The following is a 27,735-nucleotide window of genomic DNA, read 5'->3' on the forward strand; positions in this document are numbered from 1 at the left end:
CGACCGCATCACTGCGGAGGCTGCACCGATCCGCCTGTCGATCTCACGCTCCATCCTTCCCTCACTCGTGAACAAGATCCTGAGATACTTAAACTCCTCCTCCATTTGAGGCAGGACTTCTCCACCAACCTGGAGAGGGCAAGCCACCCTTTTCCAGTCGAGAACCATGGCCTCTGACTTGGAGGTGCCGATTCTCATCCCAGCCGCTTCACACTCAACTGCAAACCACCCCAGTGCATGCTGAAGGTCCTGGGTTGAAGAAGCCAACAGGACAACATCATCCGCAAAAAGCAGAGATGAAATCCTGTGGTTCCCAAACAGGATTCCTTCCAGCCCCTGGCTGTGCCTAGAAATTCTGTCCATAAAAATTATGAACGGAACTGGTGACAAAGGGCAGCCCTGTCAGAGTCCAACATGCACTGGGAACAGGTCTGACTTACTGCTGGAAATGCGAACCAGACTCCTGCTCCGTTCGTACAGGGACCGGACAGCCCTTAGCAAAGAGCCCCGAACCCCATACTCCTGAAGCACCCCCCACAGAATACCACGAAGGACACGGTTGAATGCCTTCTCCAGATCCACAAAGCACATGTGGACTGGTTGGGCAAACTCCCATGAACCCTCGAGCACCCTATGAAGGGTATAGAGCTGGTCCAGTGTTCCGCGACCAGGACGAAAACCGCATTGTTCCTCCTGGATCAGAGGTTCAACTATTGGATGAATTCTCCTCTCCAGTATCCTGGAGTAAACCTTCCCAGGGAGGCTGAGAAGTGCGATTCCCCTATAATTGGAGCACACTCTCTGGTCCCCTTTCTTAAAAAGAGAGACCACCACCCCAGTCTGCCACTCCAGAGGCACTGTCCCCGACCGCCACGCGATGTTGCAGAGGCGTGTCAGCCAAGACAGCCCCACAACATCCAGAGACTTGAGATACTCAGGGCGCATCTCATCCACCCCCGGTGCCTTGCCACCGAGGAGCTTACAAACCACCTCAGTGACTTCGGCTTGGGTAATGGACGAGTTCACCTCTGAGTCATCAGCCTCCGCTTCCTCAATGGAAGACGTGACTGTAGGATTGAGGAGATCCTTGAAGTATTCCTTCCACCACCCAACAACGTCCCCAGTCGAGGTCAACAGCTCCTCACCCGCACTGTAAAACAGTGTTGGCAGAGTACTGCTTCCCCATCCTGAGGCACCGGACGGTTTGCCAGAATTTCTTCAAGGCCGACCGATAGTCCTCCTCCATGGCCTCACCAAACTCCTCCCAGTTCCGGGTTTTTGCCTCCGCAACTGACCGAGCTGCGGCACGCCTGGCCTGCCGATACCAGTCAGCTGCCTCAGGAGTCCTAGAGGCCAACATGGCCCGATAGGACTCCTTCTTCAGCTTGACGGCATCCTTTACTTCCGGTGTCCACCACCGGGTTTGGGGATTGCCGCCACGACAGGCACCGGAGACCTTGCGGCCACAGCTCCAAACAGCCGTGTCTACAATGGAGGTAGAGAACATGGTCCACTCAGACTCAATGTCCCCTGCCTCCCTTGGAAGCTGGGAGAAGCTCTCCCGGAGGTGGGAGTTAAAGACCTCCCCAACAGAGTGCTCGGCCAGATGTTCCTAGCAGACCCTCACCATAAGTTTGGGCCTGCCAGGTCTGTCCGGCTTCCTCCTCTGCCAGCGGATCCAACTCACCACCAGGTGGTGATCAGTTGACAGCTCAGCCCCTCTCTTCACCCGAGTGTCCATGACATAGGGCCAGAGATCAGATGAAATGACAAAGTCGATCATCAGCCTCCGACCTAAGGTGTCCTGATGCCACATGCACTTATGGACACCCCTATGCTCGAACATGGTGTTCATTATGGACAAACCGTGACTAGCACAGAAGCCCAATAACAAAACACCACTCGGGTTCAGATTGGGGAGGCCGTTCCTCCCAATCACACCCCTCCAGATGTCACTGTCGTTGCTAGGGCTGAACGAGCTATCGTTTTTGACCGAAAATCGCGATCTCAGACAACACGATTTTGGGATCGTCAAAGCCGCGGTTTTTCTCAGTGCTCCTAAACTGACCCATGTTTTGTTTCGTCAATAAATTGTCCTCATTTTTTACACTACAGACAAAAAAATTACATTCAGGAAAGCCTTGTGGCACTCAGTGTGAAAGAATTTTGTGAATATCTCCTTCCGTTTTTGTGTAAATCCCCGTTGTTTGGAGGGAGTGCTGTGAGGAGAAACTGCGCTTTCTCTGTCTCTGTGTCTGAGCGCGTGGGTGGGAGAGGGGCTGCTCGCTCACTCTCACACACACAGGAGGGAGGGGCCCTGAAATAGCAACTGCTACAGCCACTGCATCACTCTTATTTCCCACAGGGGAATTGTTGGCTCTAGTTATAATTTATAATGCTTATGTACAACCCCGATTCCAAAAAAGTTGGGACAAAGTACAAATTGTAAATAAAAACGGAATGCAATGATGTGGAAGTTTCAAAATTCCATATTTTATTCAGAATAGAACATAGATGACATATCAAATGTTTAAACTGAGAAAATGTATCATTTAAAGAGAAAAATTAGGTGATTTTAAATTTCATGACAACAACACATCTCAAAAAAGTTGGGACAAGGCCATGTTTACCACTGTGAGACATCCCCTTTTCTCTTTACAACAGTCTGTAAACGTCTGGGGACTGAGGAGACAAGTTGCTCAAGTTTAGGGATAGGAATGTTAACCCATTCTTGTCTAATGTAGGATTCTAGTTGCTCAACTGTCTTAGGTCTTTTTTATTGTATCTTCCGTTTTATGATACACCAAATGTTTTCGATGGGTGAAAGATCTCAGACCCTTCTTCTACGCAGCCATGATGCTGTAATTGATGCAGTATGTGGTTTGGCATTGTCATGTTGGAAAATGCAAGGTCTTCCCTGAAAGAGACGTCGTCTGGATGGGAACATATGTTGCTCTAGAACCTGGATATACCTTTCAGCATTGATGGTGTCTTTCCAGATGTGTAAGCTGCCCATGCCACACACACTAATGCAACCCTATACCATCAGAGATGCAGGCTTCTGAACTGAGCGCTGATAACAACTCGGGTCGTCCTTCTCCTCTTTAGTCCGAATGACACGGCGTCCCTGATTTCCATAAAGAACTTCAAATTTTGATTCGTCTGACCACAGAACAGTTTTCCACTTTGCCACAGTCCATTTTAAATGAGCCTTGGCCCAGAGAAGACGTCTGCGATTCTGGATCATGTTTAGATACGGCTTCTTCTTTGAACTATAGAGTTTTAGCTGGCAACGGCGGATGGCACGGTGAATTGTGTTCACAGATAATGTTTTCTGGAAATATTCCTGAGCCCATTTTGTGATTTCCAATACAGAAGCATGCCTGTATGTGATGCAGTGCCGTCTAAGGGCCCAAAGATCACGGGCACCCAGTATGGTTTTCCAGCCTTGACCCTTACGCACAGAGATTCTTCCAGATTCTCTGAATCTTTTGATGATATTATGCACTGTAGATGATGATATGTTCGAACTCCTTTCTGATATTGCTCCACTATTTGTCGGCGCAGAATTAGGGGGATTGGTGATCCTCTTCCCATCTTTACTTCTGAGAGCCGCTGCCACTCCAAGATGCTCTTTTTATACCCAGTCATGTTAAATGACCTATTGCCAATTGACCTAATAAGTTGCAGTTTGGTCCTCCAGCTGTTCCTTTTTTGTACCTTTAACTTTTCCAGCCTCTTATTGCCCCTGTCCCAACTTTGAGATGTGTTGCTGTCATGAAATTTCAAATGAGCCAATATTTGGCATGAAATTTCAAAATGTCTCACTTTTGACATTTGATATGTTGTCCATGTTCTATTGTGAATACAATATCAGTTTTTGAGATTTGTAAATTATTGCATTCCGTTTTTATTTACAATTTGTACTTTGTCCCAACTTTTTTGGAATCGGGGTTGTACATTCTTTTACAAAAGTGCAATATTTTGATGCTGCTGAGCCATTGATCAACCTTTTTTTTTTTTTTATGTCTGATATGTTGTAGATGGGAAAAGTAAAAGAAGCAAAAGTTTACTTAAGAAAGATGGCTCTCTTTTTATTATTTTAAGTTATTATAACTTGTTCCTCAGGCACTCAATGTTAATAAACAGGCCTACATTTGAAATCTGTTGACCTCAGTTTTCATTCTTGCATTAGCTTTATGGAATTCATTGTATTAATTAATTTGCACTGAAACTTGATTTAAAGAAAAAAAATCGTGGTTGAAATCGAAATCGCAATATCTGCCAGAAAAATCGCAATTCGATTTTTTCTTAAAATCGTTCAGCCCTAGTCGTTGCCCACGTGAGCGTTGAAGTCCTCCAGTAGAACCATGGCGTCCCCAGTCTGAGCACCTCTGAGTACCTCTCTCAGGGACTCCAAGAAGGCCAGATACTCTATACTGCTATTCGGCCCATAGGCACAAACAGCAAGAGCCCTCTCCCCAATCCGAAGGCGCAGAGAGGCAACCCTCTCGTTCACTGGGGTAAACTCCAACACATAGCGGCTGAGCTGGGAAGCTATAAGCAAGCCCACACCAGCCCGCTGCCGCTCACCATGGGCAACTCCAGAGAAGTGGAGAGTCCAGGCCCTCTCGAGGAGCTGGGTTCCAGAGCCCAAGCTGTGCATGGAGGTGAGCCCGACTATCTCTAGCCGGTACCGCTCAACCTCCCACACAAACTCAGGCTCTTTCCCCCCCAGCGAAGTGACATTCCATGTCCCAACAGCTAGCCGCTGTGTTTGGGGATCAGGTCGTCGAGGCCCCTGCCTTTGACTGCCGCCCAATCCACACTGCACCAGCCCCCTCTGTGGGTGGTGAACCCACAGGAGGTCAGGCCCACGTCACCGCTTCGGTCTGATCCTGGCTGGGCCCCATGGGCAAAGGCCTGGCCACCAAGTGCTTGCATACGAGTCCCAACCCCAGGCCTGGCTCCAGGGTGGGGCCCTGGTTGCGCCATACCAGGCGACATCATGGTCCTTGATCTATTATTATCCATAAGGGTTTTGGTGAACTGCCCTTGGTCTGGCCTGTCACCTAGGACCGGTCTGCCTTGGGAGACCCTAACAGGGGCGTAATGCCCCCGACAACATAGCTCCTAGGATCATTCAAGCATACAAACCCCTCCACCACAATAAGGTGGCAGTTCTAGGAGGGGTCCCCTACTACTTAAAAGATTTAATGCAGCGGTAGCTGCCTTTTTGTGGGGAGGTAAAAGACACAGTTTAAATAGAATTAAAATGTATGCTGCAAAGGAGGATGGAGGCCTCAGCCTGCCAAGAGTGGACTGGTACCACTATGCCTTTTCTCTTAATCAATTGGCCAAAATAAATATTGCAGAGGACCAAGTTCCGGGTTGGGTCTCGATTGAAAAAGAACTTACTGAACCAATCCCATTATTGGCTTTTATTTCACAAAATGGGGGAGAAATTCCAACTTGGAATCCATTATTGTCGTTTGCAAGAGAAACCTGGCAAGCATCACATTGTCTTATTGGTCTTAACCCGTCTTTTACTAGAAGGTCATCTCTATGGCATAAACTACTGAAAGTGGGTAAAAACTCTTTACTGGAAATCATGGGCTGAAGCAGCGATTACTTTTATTGGAGATGTTTTCAAGGGTGATAATTTTATGGGTTTTGAACAAATGGTAACCAAATATAGAATCCCTAGACGAGACTTTTGGAAATATTTGCAATTAAGAAACTGTATAATGTCTGCTCAAAGGAAACTCCCCCTATTGCCTCAACCAGAGTGTGGCAGTTCGTGTAAATGGGTGGAGCACAGAAGGACGGCAGGACAGAACTGAGAATACAAAAAACTCTTTATTCAGCTTTTCAGCTGTCAATACACACACGCACACACATCAGCTATCTGCTGTGGAGAGACTCCCTCTGCTCTCACTCTCTCTCCTTAAGAAGGGCGCGGTCACTGGGAAGACACAAACACATCAATTAACAACAGGTGTAATGATTCTGCCACTTAACTTCCCCGACTCCGCCCTCCTGTCACAGACCGATGCTAGACCACGCCCCCGCTGCCACATACCCCCACCGCCCGACTCAGGCCGGGCAGCCGTCCGGCCCACAGCCGACTCCCCCCCCCCCCCCTGATGGGAGAGGAAGTCCGCCACGACCATCTGTGCCCCCGGCCTGTGGATCACCTTGAGGTTAAAGGGTTGGAGTGCCAGATACCAACGGGTGATCCGCGCATTGGCATCCTTCATGCGGTGGAGCCACTGGAGGGGCGTGTGGTCCGAACAGAGGGTGAAAGGGCGTCCCAGCAGGTAGTACCGGAGGGCGAGGACCGCCCACTTGATTGCCAGGCACTCCTTTTTGATGGTACTGTAGCGCCCCTCACGCACCGACAGCTTGCGGCTAATGTACAAGACAGGGCGATCCTCCCCCTCCACCTGCTGGGACAAAACGGCCCCCAGCCCTCTGTCCGACGCATCCGTCTGCAACATAAAAGGGAGAGAAAAGTCAGGGGAGTGTAAAAGTGGCCCCCCACACAGTGCAGCCTTAACCTTAGAAAAAGCCCGCTGGCATTGCTCCGTCCACTGGACCGGATCTGGTGCCCCCTTTTTAGTCAGATTAGTCAGCGGGCTGGTGACGTCCGAATAATTAGGTATAAACCTACGATAATAGCCAGCCAGCCCCAGGAACTGTCTCACCCCCTTTTTGGTCTTGGGCCTCGGGCAGGCCGCAATCGCTGCAGTCTTGTTAATTTGGGGACGCACCTGCCCGTTGCCCAAGTGGAAGCCCAGATACCATACTTCCACCCGCCCAATCGCACACTTCTTTGGGTTGGCCGTGAGACCCGCCCGCCTCAGCGACCTAAGGACGGCCCTCAGGTGTTGTAGGTGCCGCGGCCAGTCATTACTATAAATAATAATATCATCCAAGTACGTGGCCGCATAGGTGGCATGGGGGCGGAGGACCCTGTCCATCAGCCGCTGAAACGTAGCAGGCGCCCCAAACAGCCCAAAAGGAAGTGTGACGAATTGGTGTAAGCCAAACGGTGTGGAAAAGGCCGTTTTTTCATGGGATAATGGAGTCAAGGGGATCTGCCAATAACCCTTTGTTAAATCCAGTGTCGAGTAAAAACGAGCCGTGCCTAGCCGATCGAGCAACTCATCAATACGAGGCATTGGGTACGCATCGAATTTAGACACCGCGTTGACTTTTCTATAGTCCACACAGAACCGGACCGACCCGTCGGCCTTGGGTACCAAGACCACCGGGCTGCTCCAGTCACTGTGGGACTCCTCGACGATGCCCATTTCGAGCATGGCCTCGAGTTCTTCCCGAACCACCTTTTTCTTGTGTTCGGGTAACCTGTAAGGGCAGCTACGCACTACCACCCCCGGGGGCATCTCAATGTGGTGCTCTATGAGGTTAGTGCGGCCGGGCAGGGGTGAGAACACGTCCGAAAACTCGGTCTGCAACTGGGCAACCTCCGCGAGTTGGGTCGGGGAGAGGTGGTCTCCACAGGGGACCGGAGAGGGACGTGATGCCAATGTTCCTTTTTGAACCTCCGGCCCCAGCTCCGCCTTCTCTGGAACCACCGACACCAACGCCACGGGGACCTCCTCGTTCCAGAGTTTGAGTAGGTTGAGGTGGTAAATCTGTAGCGCCCCACCCCTGTCCGTTCGTTTCACCTCATAGTCGACGTCCCCGACTCGCCGTGTGACCTCAAAGGGTCCTTGCCACTTGGCGACTAATTTAGAGCTCGATGTGGGCAAGAGTACGAGTACTTTCTCTCCCGGTGCAAACTCTCTAAGGCGCGTACCCTTGTCGTACAGGCGGGTTTGCCGTTCTTGGGCCTGCCGCAAATTCTCCTGGGTTAGTTGTGTGAGTGTGTGGAGTTTTGCGCGCAGGTCAATAACATATTGAATTTCATTTTTGCTTGGTGAAAGTCCCTCCTCCCAATTTTCTCGCAGCACATCTAAAATGCCGCGCGGCTTACGCCCATATAGTAATTCAAACGAGGAGAACCCCGTGGAGGCTTGGGGGACTTCTCGCACTGCAAAGAGCAAGGGTTCGAGCCATTTATCCCAGTTACGCGCGTCCTCACTTACAAATTTCTTAATTATGTTTTTAAGGGTGCGATTAAACCGTTCCACTAAGCCGTCCGTTTGTGGGTGATAAACGCTGGTGCGGATCGGCTTAATACCTAATAACCCATACAGTTCCTTCAGTGTTCGTGACATAAACGAGGTGCCTTGGTCAGTCAGAATCTCTTTCGGGATTCCAACTCGGGAGATGACGCGGAAGAGTGCCTCCGCAATACTGCGTGCTGAGATATTGCGAAGAGGCACCGCTTCCGGGTATCGCGTTGCATAGTCCACCAGAACTAATATAAAGCGGTACCCTCGTGTTGACCGATCTAATGGCCCGACGAGATCCATGCCAATTCTTTCGAACGGGGTCTCGATTAACGGTAGAGGGCGCAAAGGCGCTTTTGGAATGGCCGCTGGGTTTACTAACTGGCATTCGCGGCATGCCGTACACCACCTACGGACATCGCCACGAATCCCCGGCCAATAGAATCGGGCCATTATTCGGGCTAGTGTTTTATCCTGCCCTAAGTGTCCAGCCATGTGATTAAAGTGAGCCGCCTGGAATACCAATTCCCGGCGGCTCTTCGGAATTAAAAGCTGCGTGACTCGCTCTTTCGTTTGAGTGTCCTGCGTCACTCGGTATAATCTATCCTTCATAATCGCGAAGTAGGGGAAGGACGGGGTGGCGTTCGGCTGGAGCGTTTGACCATCGATTACTCTCACTTGGTCAAAAGCATGCCACAGAGTCTCGTCTCGCGATTGCTCTAACGGGAAATCCGCAAGGGATTCCCCAATAGAGAGAGGAGGAGCCGGCGGCTCCTCACTCTGGCGCGGAGATGACGTAGACGGCTCTGTGACAGCTGCTCCCGCCAAAGCGACACTGGGACCTCCCCCTGTCAAATGGCAGGACCCACTCTTGACTAAGTGTGTCATTAAACCCCGAAATCCCGGCCAATCCGTCCCCAAAATTAAAGAGTGGGTAAGGCGAGGATTAACCGCCACCTTTACTATAAATTTTTCCCCTCTGAAAATAACGTGGACCGACACTAAAGGGTAGTTGTGAACATCCCCGTGCACACACAACACCTTCACCAATTGTGCTCCCCCCAATGCCTCGTCTTGCACCAGGTTTTGGTGGATTGAGGTCTGATTACAGCCCGAATCCACCAACGCCTGATATGTATCCCCTTGGATACTCACCGGTATGCGATACGCTCCGGCCTGATCGAGGGCGGCTCCTGGCGCGTTGGGGATCCGAACCACCGCGCCCACCTCCATTATCGAGCACTGCTGTTGGAGGTGGCCCGGTTCCCCGCAGCGCCAGCAAACCGGCCCGGGCTTCCTCTCTGCACTAGTGCTCTGGGGCTCACTCACCTGAGGGGGGGGAGAGACAGACACAGAAGGGGGACACGGAAGGGCACCGCGGGTGCGGTGGGCCGGCTGAGGTGGCGCCGGCCCCCGTCTCCGCGGTGGGGGAATGGGGCGAGGAGAAGACACAGGAGGAGGGGAGAGAGAGAGAGAGAGAGAGAGAGGAGAGAGGAGAAGAGGTCGTCTGCTGTCCTGCCGTCGGGACAGCCGCCAGATGATCCTCCGCCAGCTCGATTGCCTGATCCAGCGACGCCGGGCGGTGGCACTGGACCCACTCTGCGGTTCCTGCTGGTAGACGCGCGACGAACTGTTCCAGTACCACCTGGTCGATGAGTCCCTCGGCGTCGCAGCTGTCGGCCCTCAACCACTGCCAGCAGGCGTCCCGGAGTTGCTGGCCAAACGCGAACGGCCGGCCGACTTCCTCCAAGCGCAGAAACGCTGATGATGTTGCTCCGGGGTGCGTCCCACCCGCTGGAGGACGGCCCGGCGAAGGTCCGCGTAGGCCAGCCGGCGGTCGGCGGGGAGCTGTAGCGCGGCCAGCTGCGCCTCTCCCGTTAGCAGGGGGAGGAGGCGCGCCGCGCGCTGTTCCACCGGCCACCCCGAGGTCTCTGCTACCTGCTCAAAGAGCGTGAAGAATGCCTCGGGGTCGTCCTGCGGGCCCATCTTCGTGAGGGTGAGGGGGAAGGGCCCGCGGCGGTGGAGTTGGTGGACCCCGCCGACGCGAGGAGGTGCTGGAACGCCCTACGATCTTCCTGTTGCGCCAGCACCAGGGCCTTGAACCGTTGTTCTTGCTCCTTTCGGAGGGCGAGCAGCCCCTGGTGCTGGCTCTGTTGGGCCGTGGCGAGGGCGTGGATCAGGTCGGCGAAGGTGGAGGACTCCATGGGGCTGTTGTCTTCTGTGCTCATTTACCGGGTTTCGGCACCACTGTGGCAGTTCGTGTAAATGGGTGGAGCACAGAAGGACGGCAGGACAGAACTGAGAATACAAAAAACTCTTTATTCAGCTTTTCAGCTGTCAATACACACACGCACACACATCAGCTATCTGCTGTGGAGAGACTCCCTCTGCTCTCACTCTCTCTCCTTAAGAAGGGCGCGGTCACTGGGAAGACACACAAACACGTCAATTAACAACAGGTGTAATGATTCTGCCACTTAACTTCCCCGACTCCGCCCTCCTGTCACAGACCGATGCTAGACCACGCCCCCGCTGCCACACAGAGCTACAAAGACTAGTACAGGGAGATCAGGAGACGAGAGGTGGGGCATCTAGATATTATAGTCTTATGAGGCAATCTCACCCACCTAAACTAGAGGGTCTCAAGAGAGCATGGGAGGCAGATTTACAGGGCGAGATAATTCTGGAGAAATGGAAGGAAATAATCGGATCCTGGTATAAGACATCTAGAGAGGTACAGACCTGCTTAATTACGTATAAAATCATACATAGGATGTATTGGACTCCTTGTAAGATGGCAAGACTAAAGCTCTGTGAATCCGAGATATGCTGGAGATGTGAGAGGAGTAGAGGAACACTTTTACACATGCTGTATGAATGTGAAATGACACAAAACCTATGGGAAAGAATAATATTATTCATCAACAAAGTACTCAGGACAGATTTATCTCAGAGCCCCGCATTATGGGCATAATAACAGAGGGAGTAGAGTTATTATCCCAGCAAACTCAGTGGTGTAGGGTGGCCCTTACTACGGGATGTAGGATTGTTCTCAGATGCTGGAAGTCAAAAAGTGTTATCCCATTTAATTAATGGATGGGAGAAATGACCAAAATAGCCAGCTATGAACAATTGATTTTTAGGCTGAACAATAGGGAATTAGTATTTATGAAAATATGGGGTCCATGCATGAATTTCATACTAGGTAGTTGATTGGAGTAGCTATACTGATGGATTTTCATGTAAACAGTAAGCCATGTCTGGATTGTGACAAGTCTGATATATGGTGGGATGGAGTCTGAGAGTAAAGGAGGTGAGAGAGATGTTGGTAATGTGAATGTAATGTGAATCTTGTGCATGTAGACATATGTAATTCATCTCATCTCATTATCTCTAGCCACTTTATCCTGTTCTACAGGGTCGCAGGCAAGCTGGAGCCTATCCCAGCTGACTACAGGCGAAAGGCGGGGTACATCCTGGACAAGTCACCAGGTCATCACAGGGCTGACACAGACAACCATTCACACTCACATTCACACCTACGCTCAATTTAGAGTCACCAGTTAACCTAACCTGCATGTCTTTGGACTGTGGGGGAAACCCACGTGGACACGGGGAGAACATGCAAACTCCACACAGAAAGGCCCTCGCTGGCCGCTGGGTTCGAACCCGGACCTTCTTGCTGTGAGGCGACAGCGCTAACCACTACACCACCGTGCCACCTCACATATGTCTCATCTCATCTCATTATCTCTAGCCGCTTTATCCTGTTCTACAGGGTCGCAGGCAAGCTGGAGCCTATCCCAGCTGACTACGGGCGAAAGGCGGGGTACACCCTGGACAAGTCGCCAGGTCATCACAGGGCTGCCTCACATATGTAATTATTTCTATTTATTTTTATGTCCATATTAGTTTAATTTGTGCAAGTGTCTCTGTATGAGTAATATTTTCCTCTTTTTTTTTCTCTTCTTTGGGTGCGTGTGTGTCAGGAATTATGTTGTCCTGTTCTTGTCGTTGTTCAGGTTTGTGTATGTTGATTATTTTGTTGCGTTGTTGAAAAGCAATAAAAAGTGAGTTACAAAAAGCTATACTCAAAAATCACCTCAATGAGGCTGGAGCTCATACCAGCCACTGGTGGTGTGTGCGAGTTTGAAATCTGATCAATCCTGTGGGAGGAGTCGTGATTCTTGTGAAATTGCATATGACCCCTGTGTAGCCGCATGCACGGTAGGTGGTGCCACCTGGTGAACAATTCCTGTTGGAATGTGTCTTTAGAGTCCTCTGGGTGAGTTTCAGTGAAAACGTCACCCAAAATTTTCAGACACCCATAAAATCATAAATATGACAGGTGGCACCACCAGCTCTACAACTTTTATGCACACCCACCTGGGGAACATTGGATGAAAGTTTGATCGAAATTCGATCAGTCCTGTCGGAGAAGTAGCAATTTTTGTAAATTGTGGACGAATAACAACCAAGGATGGACGACAGACAGACGACGCATGATCGCATAAACTCGCCTGGCCTACAGCTGGATGAGCTAAAAATCAACTCCATGCACAAGTTCTGATTAGGGTTTAAAAAAAAAAAAAGTTACTGGTAGTGAACACCGACTTTTGTAACCTACTAATATATATATATATATATATATATATATATATATATATATATATATATATATATATATGTGTGTGTGTGTGTGTGTGTGTGTGTGTGTGTGTGTGTAAGGACACCAGCGAGCAAGTATACACACCTCCAACATCCAGTATGGACTTAAACCTGGACAAGTCGAAAGCAGTTACTACATCAGGGCCGTCAATGAGCCACGAGGAGTTCATCAAACCCATAAACTTTAACATCTCTTCCTCTGACCTGTAATATATAAAAACATTTTAATATTTTATATATATCACACACACACACACACACACACAATCATGTTAAAAAATACCTTTTCTCTTTGCAGATGTACATACATCTGTTTAAAGAGCCAGTTTAAAAAAATATTAGCATTTACACATTCACACACAGTGATCTGTGAGGTATCAGAGGACAAGGAGACGAGATGGGTGAGAGCCAGAGCCTTGCATTTTCCATCTCAGTGCACAGACCCAAGAGCAAAAGAGGTGCACTCAGTGTCCTAAAATAACAAGCAGAATACGCACACACACACCACTTCAGTGCCACTTCTAATAACAAGACATCTCTCTCTCCAACACTCTCTCAAGATCAGTCACTTAGAGATGAACCCGTCTCTGTCCCGAAGCTGGCATAGGGCTGTGATGGAGTCTCTTCTCAAAGGGATTTTTGCAGCAAAAAATCCCCTGATACTGAAGCAGTTTCATTATCATCCTGGGCAGACATCAAATGTTGTTGCCAGTGCAACACCACAAAAATAAAGAAATGGAAAATACAAATCAATAACACACCCTGCTTGATAAATTAAACCGAATATATTCGCCCACGAACGTGCACCCCAGCTATGTGCACCCACATCAGTGTTGTTGTATCCGTTTCCACAACATCGGGGATTTCCAAACTGGGTCTATAGTTACCGTTTCACCTGATGTTAAATTACATTACAATATTTACTGTATCAAAGCAGCTACCAAAAATGACATCAGTCCATCAGTAAACCCAGCTTTCTGAAATAAGACCTACAGTACCACGGAGATTTATATGAGAGTCATGTGATAAAATGACTTAAACAATATATGCCCTCATTTCAAACAATCAATACTGATACAACATTGCCCTTCTTTTACTTGAATATTTTATTAAATTTAAAAGAGCATGCTATGCTAAAAAGGAGGAGTCTTGACCTCAAATGCCCCGTCCTCGAGCTACGACTCTGATCATAACTCCACACTTCCGTTAGTAATAATAAACTCATAGTGGTGCACCAGTGAAAACGAAAGTGTGTTTAGAGTCCTGCCAAAGAAAACATCTGATCAGAATGACTAGATTTCAGATTATTTCATTTCAAATAGGCCTGATCGACTATGTCAAAGCCAAGACTTAAAAATATTCATTTTGAAAATTATGATTAATCTCCAAGACTTACAAAGTAGATCAACTCAGCCATGGCTCTAAATAAGCACTGCTACACATAACGTGATCCTATAATGAGGTTGGAAATCATCAGTCCTCAAATCAATAATCTGATCTCAGAAAGAACAGACTTGCGTTCATCGATTAAGATTCATACAAAGTTGACAAGTTAAAAGTAAATAAGGTCAGGTTTCTGAGAGGTGCAACAGAAAAGCATTTATCTGAAGAATACGTTCGAGTCTGGGCGGCACGGTGGTGTAGTGGTTAGCGCTGTCGCCTCACAGCAAGAAGGTCCTGGGTTCGAGCCCCAGGGCCGGCGAGGGCCTTTCTGTGTGGAGTTTGCATGTTCTCCCCGTGTCCGCGTGGGTTTCCTCCGGGTGCTCCGGTTTCCCCCACAGTCCAAAGACATGCAGGTTAGGTTAACTGGTGACTCTAAATTGAGCGTAGGTGTGAATGGTTGTCTGTGTCTATGTGTCAGCCCTGTGATGACCTGGCGACTTGTCCAGGGTGTACCCCGCCTTTCGCCCGTAGTCAGCTGGGATAGGCTCCAGCTTGCCTGCGACCCTGTAGAAGGATAAAGCGGCTTGAGATAATGAGATGAGATGAGACGTTCGAGTCTCAGTGATGCCATTACTGATGGGAATTCTGGCTCTAATCAGGGAATCAGATCATTTGGCTCAGCTCACCAATAAGAACAGACTCCTTTGACTCCCAAGCAACATTTTTGTCTCAAATGGACAATCTTTTAACGAGTGATGATTATTCTTTGCATAACTATGGCTGAAATTGCTGAATGCAATCTTACTGTACTCCACCTTCTAATTAACAAAATAACACTGCTTTGCATTTGATAAAATCTATTATCTATTTGTTAAATTATAAAGTCACAAGTTCAACAAATGTGCACTGACAAATATAATAAGCATCAGTGTGTTGGTGTGTCTGTGCTTCATTTGCAGTTTGTCCTGATATCTGATCACGTCCTTTAATACACTTAACAAGCGGCAGTGCAGTGAAAGGATCCTCCCCGTCTTACTGCCTCAGACACACAGCCAAGAGTCTCTCACACACAGCTCAAATCTTGAAAACAGGCTTCCATAAAAGTATTTTGATTAAATTATATGCAAATCAGCTCTCCACTTTCACCTAAAACAGCCGACGCAAAGAGCTGATTCATTCGCAAACGACACGTCATTAGATGCCACGTGGACAGCGTTGGCATTACTGGGAATCAAACTCACATCCCACTGATAGGACACAACATTACAACAATTTAGGATGAGTGGGGGGAAAAAAGCAACATTAAATTCTTTCTATTTTCATCTATACAGATTGTCCATACATATTCCTACGAATAAAATTATTTGGATTTGTTGTTCTTTGCTCAGATAAGCGCATGGCCTTTAAAAAAATAAAAACAAACATTAACTCCATGATGCTGGATTTATGAGACACTTTGTCCAGTACATGCTCCCTGATTTGACCTTCATGTTTGCTTCTCTAAAGCACTCATTACATGGACAGACTTAGGAATGGCCTTTGCTGTGCTTTTCCTGAGCAGTCCATTTTAAATCTCTGCGACCAGGAAAGCAAAGTGCTACTGTGAATATCATTTTTAGAAACACCATAGAGTCAGTCGTCATGCTGCTGCTGCTGCTTCTTCTTTCAGCTGTTCTTGTTAGGGGTTGCCACAGCAGATAATGTCCCTCCATCTCCTCCTGTCCTCCGTATCTTTTTCTGTCCCACCAACCATCCTCATGTCCTCCTTCACCACATCCATAAATCTCATCTTTGCTCTTCCACTTTTCCTTCTACCTGCAACTCCATCTCCAGCATTCTTTTCCCAATATACCCTGGATCTCTCCTCTGTACATGTCCAAACCATCTCAATCTCAGCTCTCTCACTTTGTCTCAAAAGTCATCCTACATGTCCAGTCCCTCTAATATACTCATTTCTAATCCTGTCCAACTTTATCACTCCCAGTGAGAATCTCAGCATCTTCAGCTCCGCTCCCTCTAGTTCAGCCTCCTGGCTTTTTGTCAGAGCCGCTGTCGCCAAACCGTACATCACCACTGCTCTGACTACTGTCTCCAACACTTTCCCCTTCACTCTTGCTGGCAACCTTCAGTCCCAAATCACTCCTGACCCAAATCATTCCATCCATCCATCCCAACCTGCCTGCCTCTCTTCTTCACTTCTCTTCCACACTCGCCATTACTTTGTCTAATTGACCCCAGATATTTGAACTCATCTGCTTTGATCACCTCTATTCCTCGTAGCTGGACCATTCCACTGTCCTCACCCTCATTTTTCATAGTTTTCTTCCACTTGCTCCCTGTTCTCACTATAGATCACAAGATTATCTGCAGACATAATTGTCCATGGGGCCTCTTGCCTGGTGTAATCTTTCAAATTGTCCATTACCACTGCAACCAAGAAAGGGCTTAGGGCAGAGCCCTGGTGCAATCCAACATTCACCTTTAATAAAATCTCACAAATAAACAAATTGAGCTAAAAGTCAGTCTTTATGGGACTTCCGCTTGGGGCACACACAGGATGGCAGCATAGAGAAACCTCTCCCGAGCAGCTAGATATCTTACATGCCCCTGAAAATCTTAACTTTACTTGCAACTTATTACAACTGCGTTAGAGGGGTGATAATGTCAACCAAGGCAAAAAAAAGATGCCAAAGAAAATAAAAATCCACGGCAAACAGGAGCACAGAGCGAGACTGCTAGCGCTAGCTCTAACGAAGACATGGCTAATCTGGGCCTGATCCTCAAAGAGCTGAGACATTTTTGGCAAGATAACAAGATCCAACTGGATGATATCAAGGTGGAAATAACCAAAACGAACATGAGACTTGAGGAGGCTGAAGAGCAAATTATGAAAGCCGAAGAAAGAATACAAAAAACATAGAGGATATTGTGTTGAAGATGCTAAAACTTCTAGCCCAAATGGAAGCTAAGATAACCGAACAAGAGAGCTGCTCAAGACGAGAAAATATCCACTTATATGGGGTTCCTGAAGGAGCCGAAAAGGACTCGCCAACCATGGTTGAGTTTGTGGGAAAAATTGTTTGGGGAAAACCTCAACGTAACAGACACCGCCACTCTGCAAATAGAGAGAGCCCACCATGCACTTGGATCTCAGCCTCCGCTGCACGCACAGCCAAAATCCAGCCTAGTGAAGTTCTCTAGTTTTAGAACTAAAGAAATGATACTTTGCAAAGCTTGGCAAAAGAAAGGGTTGATATGGCAAGAAAACTGAATCAATGTCGACAATGACTATCCCCCACGCATTCTTCAAAAGCGGAAAGAATATGCAGAGATCAGAAAGACTCTGAAGAATCAAGGCATCCAGTTCCAGACTATGTTTCCAGCCAGGCTCAAAGTTAAATACCAGGAAGGAGTCAAGATTTACGGTACGAGACCGTGGAAGAGGCATCGCAGGATATGGTTAAGAGGGGCTTCAACGTCGAGATTGTCAGACCTCCAGAGACCATGATGGAGCAGCTACAACAACTAGGCTGATGGAGAAGCAGACGAGCCCGCTGAACAGAAGAGAGAACACCCTCCTCAATACAGAAGTTGCAAGCCTTTAAGAAGAGATCCCTCACCTGCGAACATGGACAGTGGCTTGTAACGGCAAGATTTCCCCCAAGAGATTTACTTTCTTTGGAATGGTGAGTTTACATATTTGACTGTTTTGCCAAGTTAGAAGAAATATGACTTTTTGTGCCTTTAGTGACCAGGTAATTGAAATAGAATAAGAATCGGGATAACCATGGACAATTGAGCCTTTCTGTGACATCATATCTGAGGGCCCCCCCACTTTGTATGGAGTGGGAGGCTTTCCTTCAAAACCACTTATTACCATCAGGTGTAAGGTCATAAGTAAGACCTGCAACGTGGAAGATCTTGTTGTACTTTTATTTTCTATCTACTTTTTTGTTAAATATTCAGTATTTGTTCATGTACGGTTGTTCTATACTGTTCAGGGGATGTTCTGCACTCAAATGAAGGACACAATTATTGATTTAACTTAGATGCAAAGCATAAGAATAGCCTCCTATAATGTAAATGGAATACGTAACCCAGTCAAGAGAGGGAAAATTTTGTCTAAACTTAAGAAAGACAGAGTCCAAATAGCCTATCTTCAAGAAACACATCTTAATGATACTGAACATGCTAAACTAAGCAGAATGGGTGTTAAACATGTATACTCCTCTTCCTACAAGTCTGGACATAAAAGAGGGGTAGCTATACTGATATCAAGAGGGGTGAACTATGAACACATGTCAGAACTCACAGACCCAGAGGGCAGGTTTGTAATGATAATAAGTAAGCTAGAAGGTACCACGGTTAGTCTCCTAAATGTGTACGCCCCCCCAGGCAGTGACTGGAGATTTTATAGGAAAATGTTTGATTTGATGACGAGCACAAGGGGTTGTTATCTGCGGTGGAGACTTTAACATGCATCTGAATCCAAAACTAGAGGCCTCTAGTGGTAAGTCAGATACAAAACTCATAAATAAGAGAATCCTTGCTTTGATGAGGGAGTTGGGAATTGTAGACAGAGTTATATCCCACCAGTCGGGACTACACTTATTACTCCCCACCACATGCAGTTTACACTAGAATAGATTATTTTTTTACCTTCAGCAAAGACCTGCATATGATAGAAAGATATGATACAGGTTGTATGACTCTTTCAGACCATAGCCCTGTGTTTTTATCTGGGAGTTTGAACAGAGGGCAAAGATCTACATTGTGGAGGCTAAATTCAAATATATTAAATAATACACAGACCAAGGAGTACCCGACAAGAGAAATAAACACATTCTTAGACATAAATGATAATGGGGAAGTGTCGCCAGTTATCCTTTGGGACACACTTAAAACAGTTATGTGGGGCAAAATCATTGCCACCACCTCATATACAGTGCTGAGCGTAAATGAGTACACCCCCTTTGACAAGTAACATTTTAAACACTATCTCAATGAACACAAACAATTTCCAAAATGTTGACAAGACAAAGTTTAATATAACATCTGTTTAACTTATAACAGGAAAGTACAGTTAATAATATAACTTAGATTACACATTTTTCAGTTTTACTCAAATTAGGGTGGTGCAAAAATGAGTACACCCCACAACAAAAACTACTCCATCTAGTACTTTGTATGGCCTCCATGATTTTTAATGACAGCACCAAGTCTTCTAGGCATGGAATGAACAAGTTGGCGACATTTTGCAACATCAATCTTTTTCCATTCTTCAACAACGACCTCTTTTAGTGACTGGATGCTGGATGGAGAGCGATACTCAACTTGTCTCTTCAGAATTCCCCATAGGTGTTCGATTGGGTTCAGATCAGGAGACATACTTGGCCACTGAATCACTTTCACCCTGTTCTTCTTCAGAAATCCAACAGTGGCCTTAGATGTGTGTTTAGTCATGTTGGAAAAGTGCACGACGACCAAGGGCACGGAGTGATGGTAGCATCTTCTCTTTCAGTATAGAGCAATACATCTGTGAATTCATGATGCCATCAATGAAATGCGGCTCCCCGACACCAGCAGCACTCATGCAGCCCCACATAAGGACACTGCCACCACCATGTTTCACTGTAGGCACCAGGCATTTCTCTTTGTATTCCTCACCTTTGCGACACCATACAGTTTTGAAACCATCAGTTCCAAAAACATTTATCTTGGTCTCATCACTCCAGAGTATAGAGTCCCAGTACTCTTCATCTTTGTCACCATGGGCCCTGGCAAACTCTAGGCTGGCTTTTTTGTGCCTGGGCTTTAGGAGAGGCTTCTTTTGTGGATGGCATCCATGCATGCCATTCCTCTGCAGTGTACGCCGTATTGTGTCACGGGAAATAGTCACCCCAGTTTGGCTTTCTACTTCTTTAGATAACTGCAGTGAACTTGCATGCCGATTTTCTTCAACCCTTCTCATCAGAAGACGCTCCTGTCGAGGTGTTAACTTCCGTGGACGACCTGGATGTCTCTGTGAGATGGTTGCAGTTTCAGCTTTCTTAAATTTTTGTACCACTTTTGCTACAGTATTCTCACTGATAAGTAAAGCTTTGCTGATCTTCTTGTAGCCTTCACCTTTGTGGTGTAAAGAAATTATTTTCTTTGGGGAATTCTGAAGAGACAAGTTGAGCATCACTCTCCATCCAGCATCCAGTCACTAAAAGAGGTTGTTGTTGAAGAATGGAAAAAGACTGATGTTGCAAAACGTCACCAACTTGTTCATTCCATGCCTAGAAGACTTGGTGCTGTCATTAAAAATCATGATAATCATTTTTGCACCACCCTAATTTGAGTAAAACTGAAAAATGTGTAATCTAAGTTATTATTAACCTTACTTTTTCCCGTTATACAGCAAGTTAAACAGATGTTATATTAAACTTTGTCTTGTCAACATTTTGGAAATTGTTTGCGTTCACTGAGATATTGTTTAAAATGTTACTTTTTAAAGGGGGTGCACTCATTTACGTTGAGCACTGTATGAAGAAGCTAAGAAGACAAAAGCTTCAAGGTCTTGAGAGTAAACCAAAGCACCTACAAAGGGTCCACATTGACACTTTAGATGACAGGGTGAAACAAGAAATGAAAGAGATAAGGCGTGAAATAGAAGAAATAAGAACACAAGAAATAAAATAAAATTAATATTTTTAAAACAGTGGTATTATGAGGCTGGAGGGAAGGTAAAGAAACTTCTTTCATACAAACTAAAAAAGCAGCAAGCAGATAATGCCATTCATAAGATATGGATTCCAGAGTAAGGGATAACTGAACACAGGCTAGAGAAAATTCAACAGAGCTTTGAAAAATTCTACAAACCACTCTATTCTCAACCACATATTGATAACGCCTCTCATACTGACTCATTCTTGGCCTCTCTTGATTTACCCTCCATCTCTGAAGAAGAAAATAGTGTTAACATCGGAAATAACAATTGAAGAATTAAAACTCCGCCATCTCCAGATTGAAGGCAAACAAGTCACCAGGCCCAGATGGTTTCACCACTGAGTGGTATAGAACTATGCGAGAGAAGCTGATCCCAACACTACTGGCATCCTTCAACTGGGTTCTAAAGGAAAAGAAAATTCCTCCTTCATGGAGGGAAGCAATAATTTCACTGATTCCTAAGGAAGGCAAAGATAAACTTGAGTGCGGTAGTTTTCGCCCCATTAGTATACTAAATGTAGACTATAAACTATTTACATCAACACTGGCGCACAGAATAGACAAGATTCTACCTAAATTAATTCACACAGACCAGACTGGTTTTATTAGACACAGACAAACACAAGACAATTTGAGAAGGACCCTACACATTATTAATCATATTAGACAACAAGGCACAGAGGCAATGCTTATAAGTCTAGATGCAGAAAAGGCTTTTGATTCTGTCATGTGGTCTTTCCTATATAAAGTATTAGAAAAATTTGGTTTCCACAAGTGTATTATTGAGACATTTCAAGCTCTGTATGATAGCCCCTCTGCAAGGATTCAAGTTAACGGTGCCTTATCAAAGCCCTTCATATTAGAACGCGGAACAAGACGGGGTGTCCAGTCTCCCCCCGTTTTTTGCTTTGCTTATTGAACCTTTGAGTCAGTGGATAAGGCGGAATCATAACATTAAAGGAATAAATAAGGATTCTGATGAACATAAACTTGCATTATTTGCTGATGTCCTAGTATAACTCTCACAACCCACTTTAACATTTCCTAAATTGATGGATCTTTTAGAGAAATACGGTGTTATTTCAGGATACAAATTGAATGTTCAAAAGACCCAAGTGCTCACATTTAATTATGAACCACCTGGCTTTTTGGTGGAGAGGTATCACTTGAAATGGGATGCAGACTCCATAAGATACCTGGGTGTGAATTTACCCAAGGATACTTCAAAACTGTTTACTTTGAATTATGGTCCCTTAAACACAAACATTAAATCAGACATACAAAGATGGAGTCTCATTCCTTTCCTGAGCTTGAATTCCAGAGTCTGTAAGAATGAATATATTACCGAGATTGCTATACCTTTTCCAGACTCTCCCAGTCGAAATACCCACAAAGCAGTTCATGGAATGGGACAAATTGATATCAAGATTTCTATGGCAAGGCAAAAAACCTAGGATCAGATATAAAACATTACAGCTACACAAGGAATGTGGAGGTATGGGTCTTCCTTGTCTGCGTGACTACTACTATGCAGCCCAATTAAGACCTCTAGTGTGCTGGTGTGGTCCATCATACTCTGCAAGATGGATGGACATTGAGCTCAAAATGAGTCAAGGGATTCCATTAGCAGCTATAATAGCAGCCAATAAATTAATAAACAATATGTTAGAAATAATAATCCTTGGCTCAATATAGCATTGAAGATGTGGCAGAAGATAGTAAAATTCGGCAATATGGAATACTAAGATGGTGTGCATTTGATACTGATTTTTCTCCAAATAAGTTAGACGTCAGATTTAAGACTTGGATTAAAATGGGCCTCTCAAACTATTTCACTTTTGTACATAAAGGGACATTTAAGACATTTGCATCATTACAACAGGAGCATGGCCTGCAGCGTCAGGATTTTTATAGGTACCTTCAGGTTAGACACCACTTCAATGAAAACATAGCCAGGACACAGGAGTTAGAAAATACAGGTATGGTAGAAGTATTTAAAAAAGCAAGCAATTCGTCAATATGTACCAAGGTTGTATCTAAACTGCACTATGGGCTACGCCAAGCCAGCTCTCACAATACATTGTATATCAAACAGAAATGGGAAAAGGAATGTGGTCTCACTGTCTTCAGAAGAGTGGAAAAGATTATGTATATTACAGTGGGAGACAACATGCTCAAATACATGGCGAGGATATAGCTGGAAAAATCTGTCAAGATTTTTTATGACACCTTTACAACAACGAACACTAAAACCGAACACAGGTTGTTGGAGAGCTTGTGGAAACAGTGAAGCCAATCACTTTCATGTTTTTTGGGAATGCCCAGTTTTAACTGTATACTGGAAAGCTGGAAGCTATCTTTGGGGTAAACATTCCCCGTAGGTTTGACACTTTATATTTAGGGAATATTGCTTTTGACAGATAGGTCTACGGAGATAAAAAATTGCTACTTGTACTTTTGGCTGCAAGCAAAAAGACTATTTCAAGAAGGTGATTAAAACCAGATCCTCCTACTATAGAAGAATGGTTAGATGTGACTCAAGATACATGTGTCATGGAAAAAAAATTGTCCTACTCTCTCAGAATACAGACTGAGAAATTTTTTAGCATATGGTCTAAATGGACTGGTTATGTTAAAGAGATAAGAACAGTTTTTTGCTGATTAATACTGATTATTTTTTTCGCAGTCCAAATCCTGCGCTCTGATTGGCTGGTGAGCGGGTCCGTATCCTACGATACGGACCCCAGTTACGGACCTCTGGCAACTCACTCGGTCACAACAACAAAACATAGTAGCATTTTTTGTCAACATTTATTTTTTTTTATAAGATTTATTTATAAGATTATCAAAAATCTTATAAATTTGCGCCAGCATTTCTCAGGAGAATAGCATTAATTTTACAGCATGGATAGCGATAACGACAGTGTTCACAGCGAAAGCGAGTTTTACTACCCTGAGGAAGAAGAAATAAAAGAAAACATTTCAGGAGAAAGCTAAAAACCTGCAATTTACTAACGCCGAGCAAAAACATGGCTGAATCCTGAATGACTCAGTTTTGTATAAATAGGGGACTACGGTACATAGGTGGCAAAATGTAGTTTTTTTCCTGCCATGGAAGTGCACTTGTATACCGAGGAGAAAGCCATTTGCATTACAGTTGTGAATGAGGATTCAAAATGGCGGCTCGGCTCAGTTTTCCCTTTCGAGCGCTCTCGTTTTCTGTTAGAATTTGGTAAAGAAAAAAAATATATAATATATATACACATTATTTACCAGCTTAAGGTCGGTCCATATGGTGAAATACTGTGACCTTGGCCCAGAGGGGCTCGCTCAGTACTTTCAAGACCTCGATCACGGTATTTCACCATATGGACCGACCTTAAGCTGGTAAATAACATTTGTTACTGTGTAATTTTGTATGTTTAATTTCATTTTTGTGAATTGTGAAGTGTGGAACCCCTTATGTTCAAATTGTTCCTGTTACAAGAATACTGAAATGTATAAACTCCATGACCATAATAGAAAATTGTTGTTGATATTATGACCCTTAAGGTCTTTATCAAAATACATTGTTTTATTTCCTTTTTTCCCCTGTATTGGTAGCAGGGGCGTCAGAAGCATTTTTAATGTGGGGGGGCCCACACTGGCGGGGGGTCTGGGGGTCCTTCCCCAGAAAATTTTTAATTAATTAGATGCCATTTCCTGCATTCTGGTGTATTTTTAACAGGTTGCTAAACACATAATTTTACCTACAAAAGTCACTTAATTCAATGACTATTTTAGAGACTCAGCAATAAGTCCTCATTCAACTAGTCCATATATTCATCAGCCTGTTTTTAAACCCACTGCTCTGCCGAAGATAATGAGATGAATGTGACACAAGTTTAACATTCATGTGGATTCCAGCAGCTGCCCCTTTGCTGCTGACTTTGTGTCACTCTTGGACTGCTTCAATATAGTACAGCATGTGCATGGTCCCACACATGCCAAAGGGCACACCTTGGACCTGGTGTGCTCTACTGGCACAACCCCCTCCCATCTGGAGTGTATGGACCTAGCCGTATCGGACCACCATGTCATCCTGTTTTCTATACCTGTGCCCCTACCCAGACAGTGTACCAAACGGAAAATTATGTTCAGGAACATCAAAAGTGGCTGTATATCCATGCTTTCCAGCATGCTGGCAACACACCTTGCTTCCCATCCCCCCAGCCACACTGTGGATGGCTTAGTTGAACACTACAACACTGCCCTCTCACTCAGCTTCGACACTGTTGCCCCTCTTAAGACTTGGTCTGTCTCCTTCACTCAACCTGCTCCCTGGTTCACCTCTGAACTCTGCCTATTGAAGGCGGCTGGGCGTTGACTTGAAAGGCTCTACAAAAAATCTGGCCTCACCGTCCATCATGAGGCCTACCAAAACTATGTCAGGATCTACAAAGAGGTGCTTTCCAGGGCAAAATCGTCTTACTACTCCACTCTTATCAATAACCAACAGAATCACCCCAAGCTGCTCTTCTCAACTATCAACTGCCTCCTCTGCCCTCCAGATGCCCCTCAACCGTCTGATGCTGCTGAACTCTGCTTTAAATTCTGCAGCTTCTTCCAGCAAAAAGTGGACACCATCCACCAGCAGCTTCACCAGACATGCACTTCACCTGATCCTGCACTGCACCAGGATGACTGCAGTTCTGCCACTGTATGCCAGCGCACGGGCACCTCAACCTCTGTAGTCCATCCACCACAGTGATGCCTCTCCTCCTTCTCCCCACTGGATGACAACCAGATCATGGAGCTTGTGTCAAAAGCCAAGGCTTCCTCTTGCAAGCTCGAGCCCATGCCTACTGCCCTGGTAAAGGCATGCCTTTCTACACTGTGCCCTACAATGGCCAATATCATCAACACCTCTCTGGCATCAGGGGTGGTGCCCACCAGCTTCAAGACAGCCGTAGTGATTCCCACGCTTAAAAAGCCTGGCCTGGACCCGGATGACCCTAACAACTACCGCCCAATTTCCAATCTTTCCTTTCTTAATAAAATTCTGGAAAGAGCAGTGGCTGCTCAGCTACAGAACCACATGTCACACCATAACCTCTTCGAACCCCTCCAATCTGGTTTCAGAGCACACCACAGCACTGAGACTGCCCTCATCAAAATCATAAATGACCTCCTCATAGCCACTGACAATGGCCTCGTCAGCATCCTCATCCTCCTTGACCTCTCTGCTGCCTTTGACACTGTCTCCCATGCCATCCTTCTCAACCGTCTCTCTGAATACTTGAGCCTCACCGACACTGCTCTCTCCTGGTTTTACTCCTACCTCTCCAATAGGAAACAGTATATCACCATCAAGGACTCCAACTCTACCCCTGCCTCAGTTAACCATGGCGTGCCCCAGGGTTCAGTGCTAGGTCCCCTTCTGTTCACTATCTACATGCTCCCTCTTGGACAGATCATACGGCACCATGGACTCAACTTCCCAGAGCCTAATCTAGGAATTTGAAAATAGGGGACAGATCCCTCACTAGTTGTAGAAACAGGGGACAGAAAATATTAACATGGGTAAAAATATCCCTCATTTGTTCCAGTTAGTGGGGACAGAAAAATAAGTAAATACATTGGTAGATATTTTCAAGAGTACATCTATAAACAGAACAGTTTTATTAATCTTTACTTTTAGAATATCATTAACATAATACTAAATTGAACTTTCAACAAGAAAAATTAAACAAATTACTAAAAAAAAAAAAAAAACAACAACTAGCAATCATGTAGAATGTGTAAGATTACCAGGACTACAAAAATGCAGAAAAATAGGCTTTACTTATCCAAATGCACCTGTTGGTTCAAAAGTTAAAGTGCAGAGAACCTCACAGCACAACATGAAGTTACCTTAAAATATAATATAAATGCCTCAGCTTTCATGGAAGAAAAAAACTATTAATACTAGTACTGTGTGCAGGCAGTCTCTCCTGAAGACTAAATTAAACAATAATTATAAACTAATAAAATAAATGGCTCAGGCTTCATAGAAGAAAAAAACAATTTGAACAGAATCTCACAGTATGATGCTGAAGCTGCCTAAACAATGGAAAATAAAATACCATTTTGGCAAAAATGTTGGCATCCATTAATTTTTAAGTAAAAAAAAAAAAAGTGCACACAGTGCTTCACTGTAAACATAACACACTTTCAGGAACAGAATTTAAGCCTATTCATGCAATGTTGCCAGATACTGCTGACGTTTTCCAGCCTAAATATGTTCAAAACCCGCCAAAATGCACTTAAAACCGCCCAATTTGGCAACACTGCGCACATGCTGCTTCTCTTGAACGTATACACGGAAGTAAGGCGGAAGGTAGCTTGTCGACGTCACCACAAGACGACGCCAACGATTGGTCAAATTTGCGGGAAAGTTGCGGTGATTGGATAGAATTGCAACACCGCCCTGAATTCACAGGGATTGGTTGAATTTGCATTGATGTTGCAAATTGCGAAATCCTGGAGGCTCTGAATGTTATGTTAGGATGAGACAGAACGATATGCCATGTGCTTTTGGGTATTTTTAAAACACTTCACACAATTGGTTGAGATACACTGTCTTCCGGTTCAGTGACCAATGATATAATAGTTCACAAAACTGTTTTACCCGCTAAATAAACCATTCGGAATACTTCGGTCCTTTCCGATATTTTCCGATCGGTGTGTAAACAACGCTGTATTTACCGCAGTGTTTGCTAGCGGGTGCTGACAAATTGATACGCACAAGATCCAGTAAAACGCGACTACACGCTTTCTACTTATAAATGTGCGACAAAATGAATAGATACGC

The 27,735-nt window shown here is 45.4% G+C and overlaps 1 protein-coding gene across 3 annotated transcripts in view; it reads right to left on the minus strand.

Annotated features, from left to right (window-relative positions):
- The window catches only part of asmt2 (acetylserotonin O-methyltransferase 2), a 62,863-nt gene that overhangs the window by 25,183 nt on the left and 9,945 nt on the right, over positions 1-27,735 (minus strand). For all 3 annotated transcript variants that reach the window (XM_060934783.1, XM_060934781.1, XM_060934784.1), the window contains one exon: positions 12,895-13,013. In XM_060934783.1, the coding sequence (XP_060790766.1) occupies positions 12,895-13,013 (119 nt within the window). The remainder of the gene's footprint in view (positions 1-12,894; positions 13,014-27,735) is intronic.

Source organism: Neoarius graeffei, chromosome 11, assembly GCF_027579695.1.
Source record: "Neoarius graeffei isolate fNeoGra1 chromosome 11, fNeoGra1.pri, whole genome shotgun sequence".
NCBI classification, from domain to species: Eukaryota; Metazoa; Chordata; class Actinopteri; order Siluriformes; family Ariidae; genus Neoarius; species Neoarius graeffei.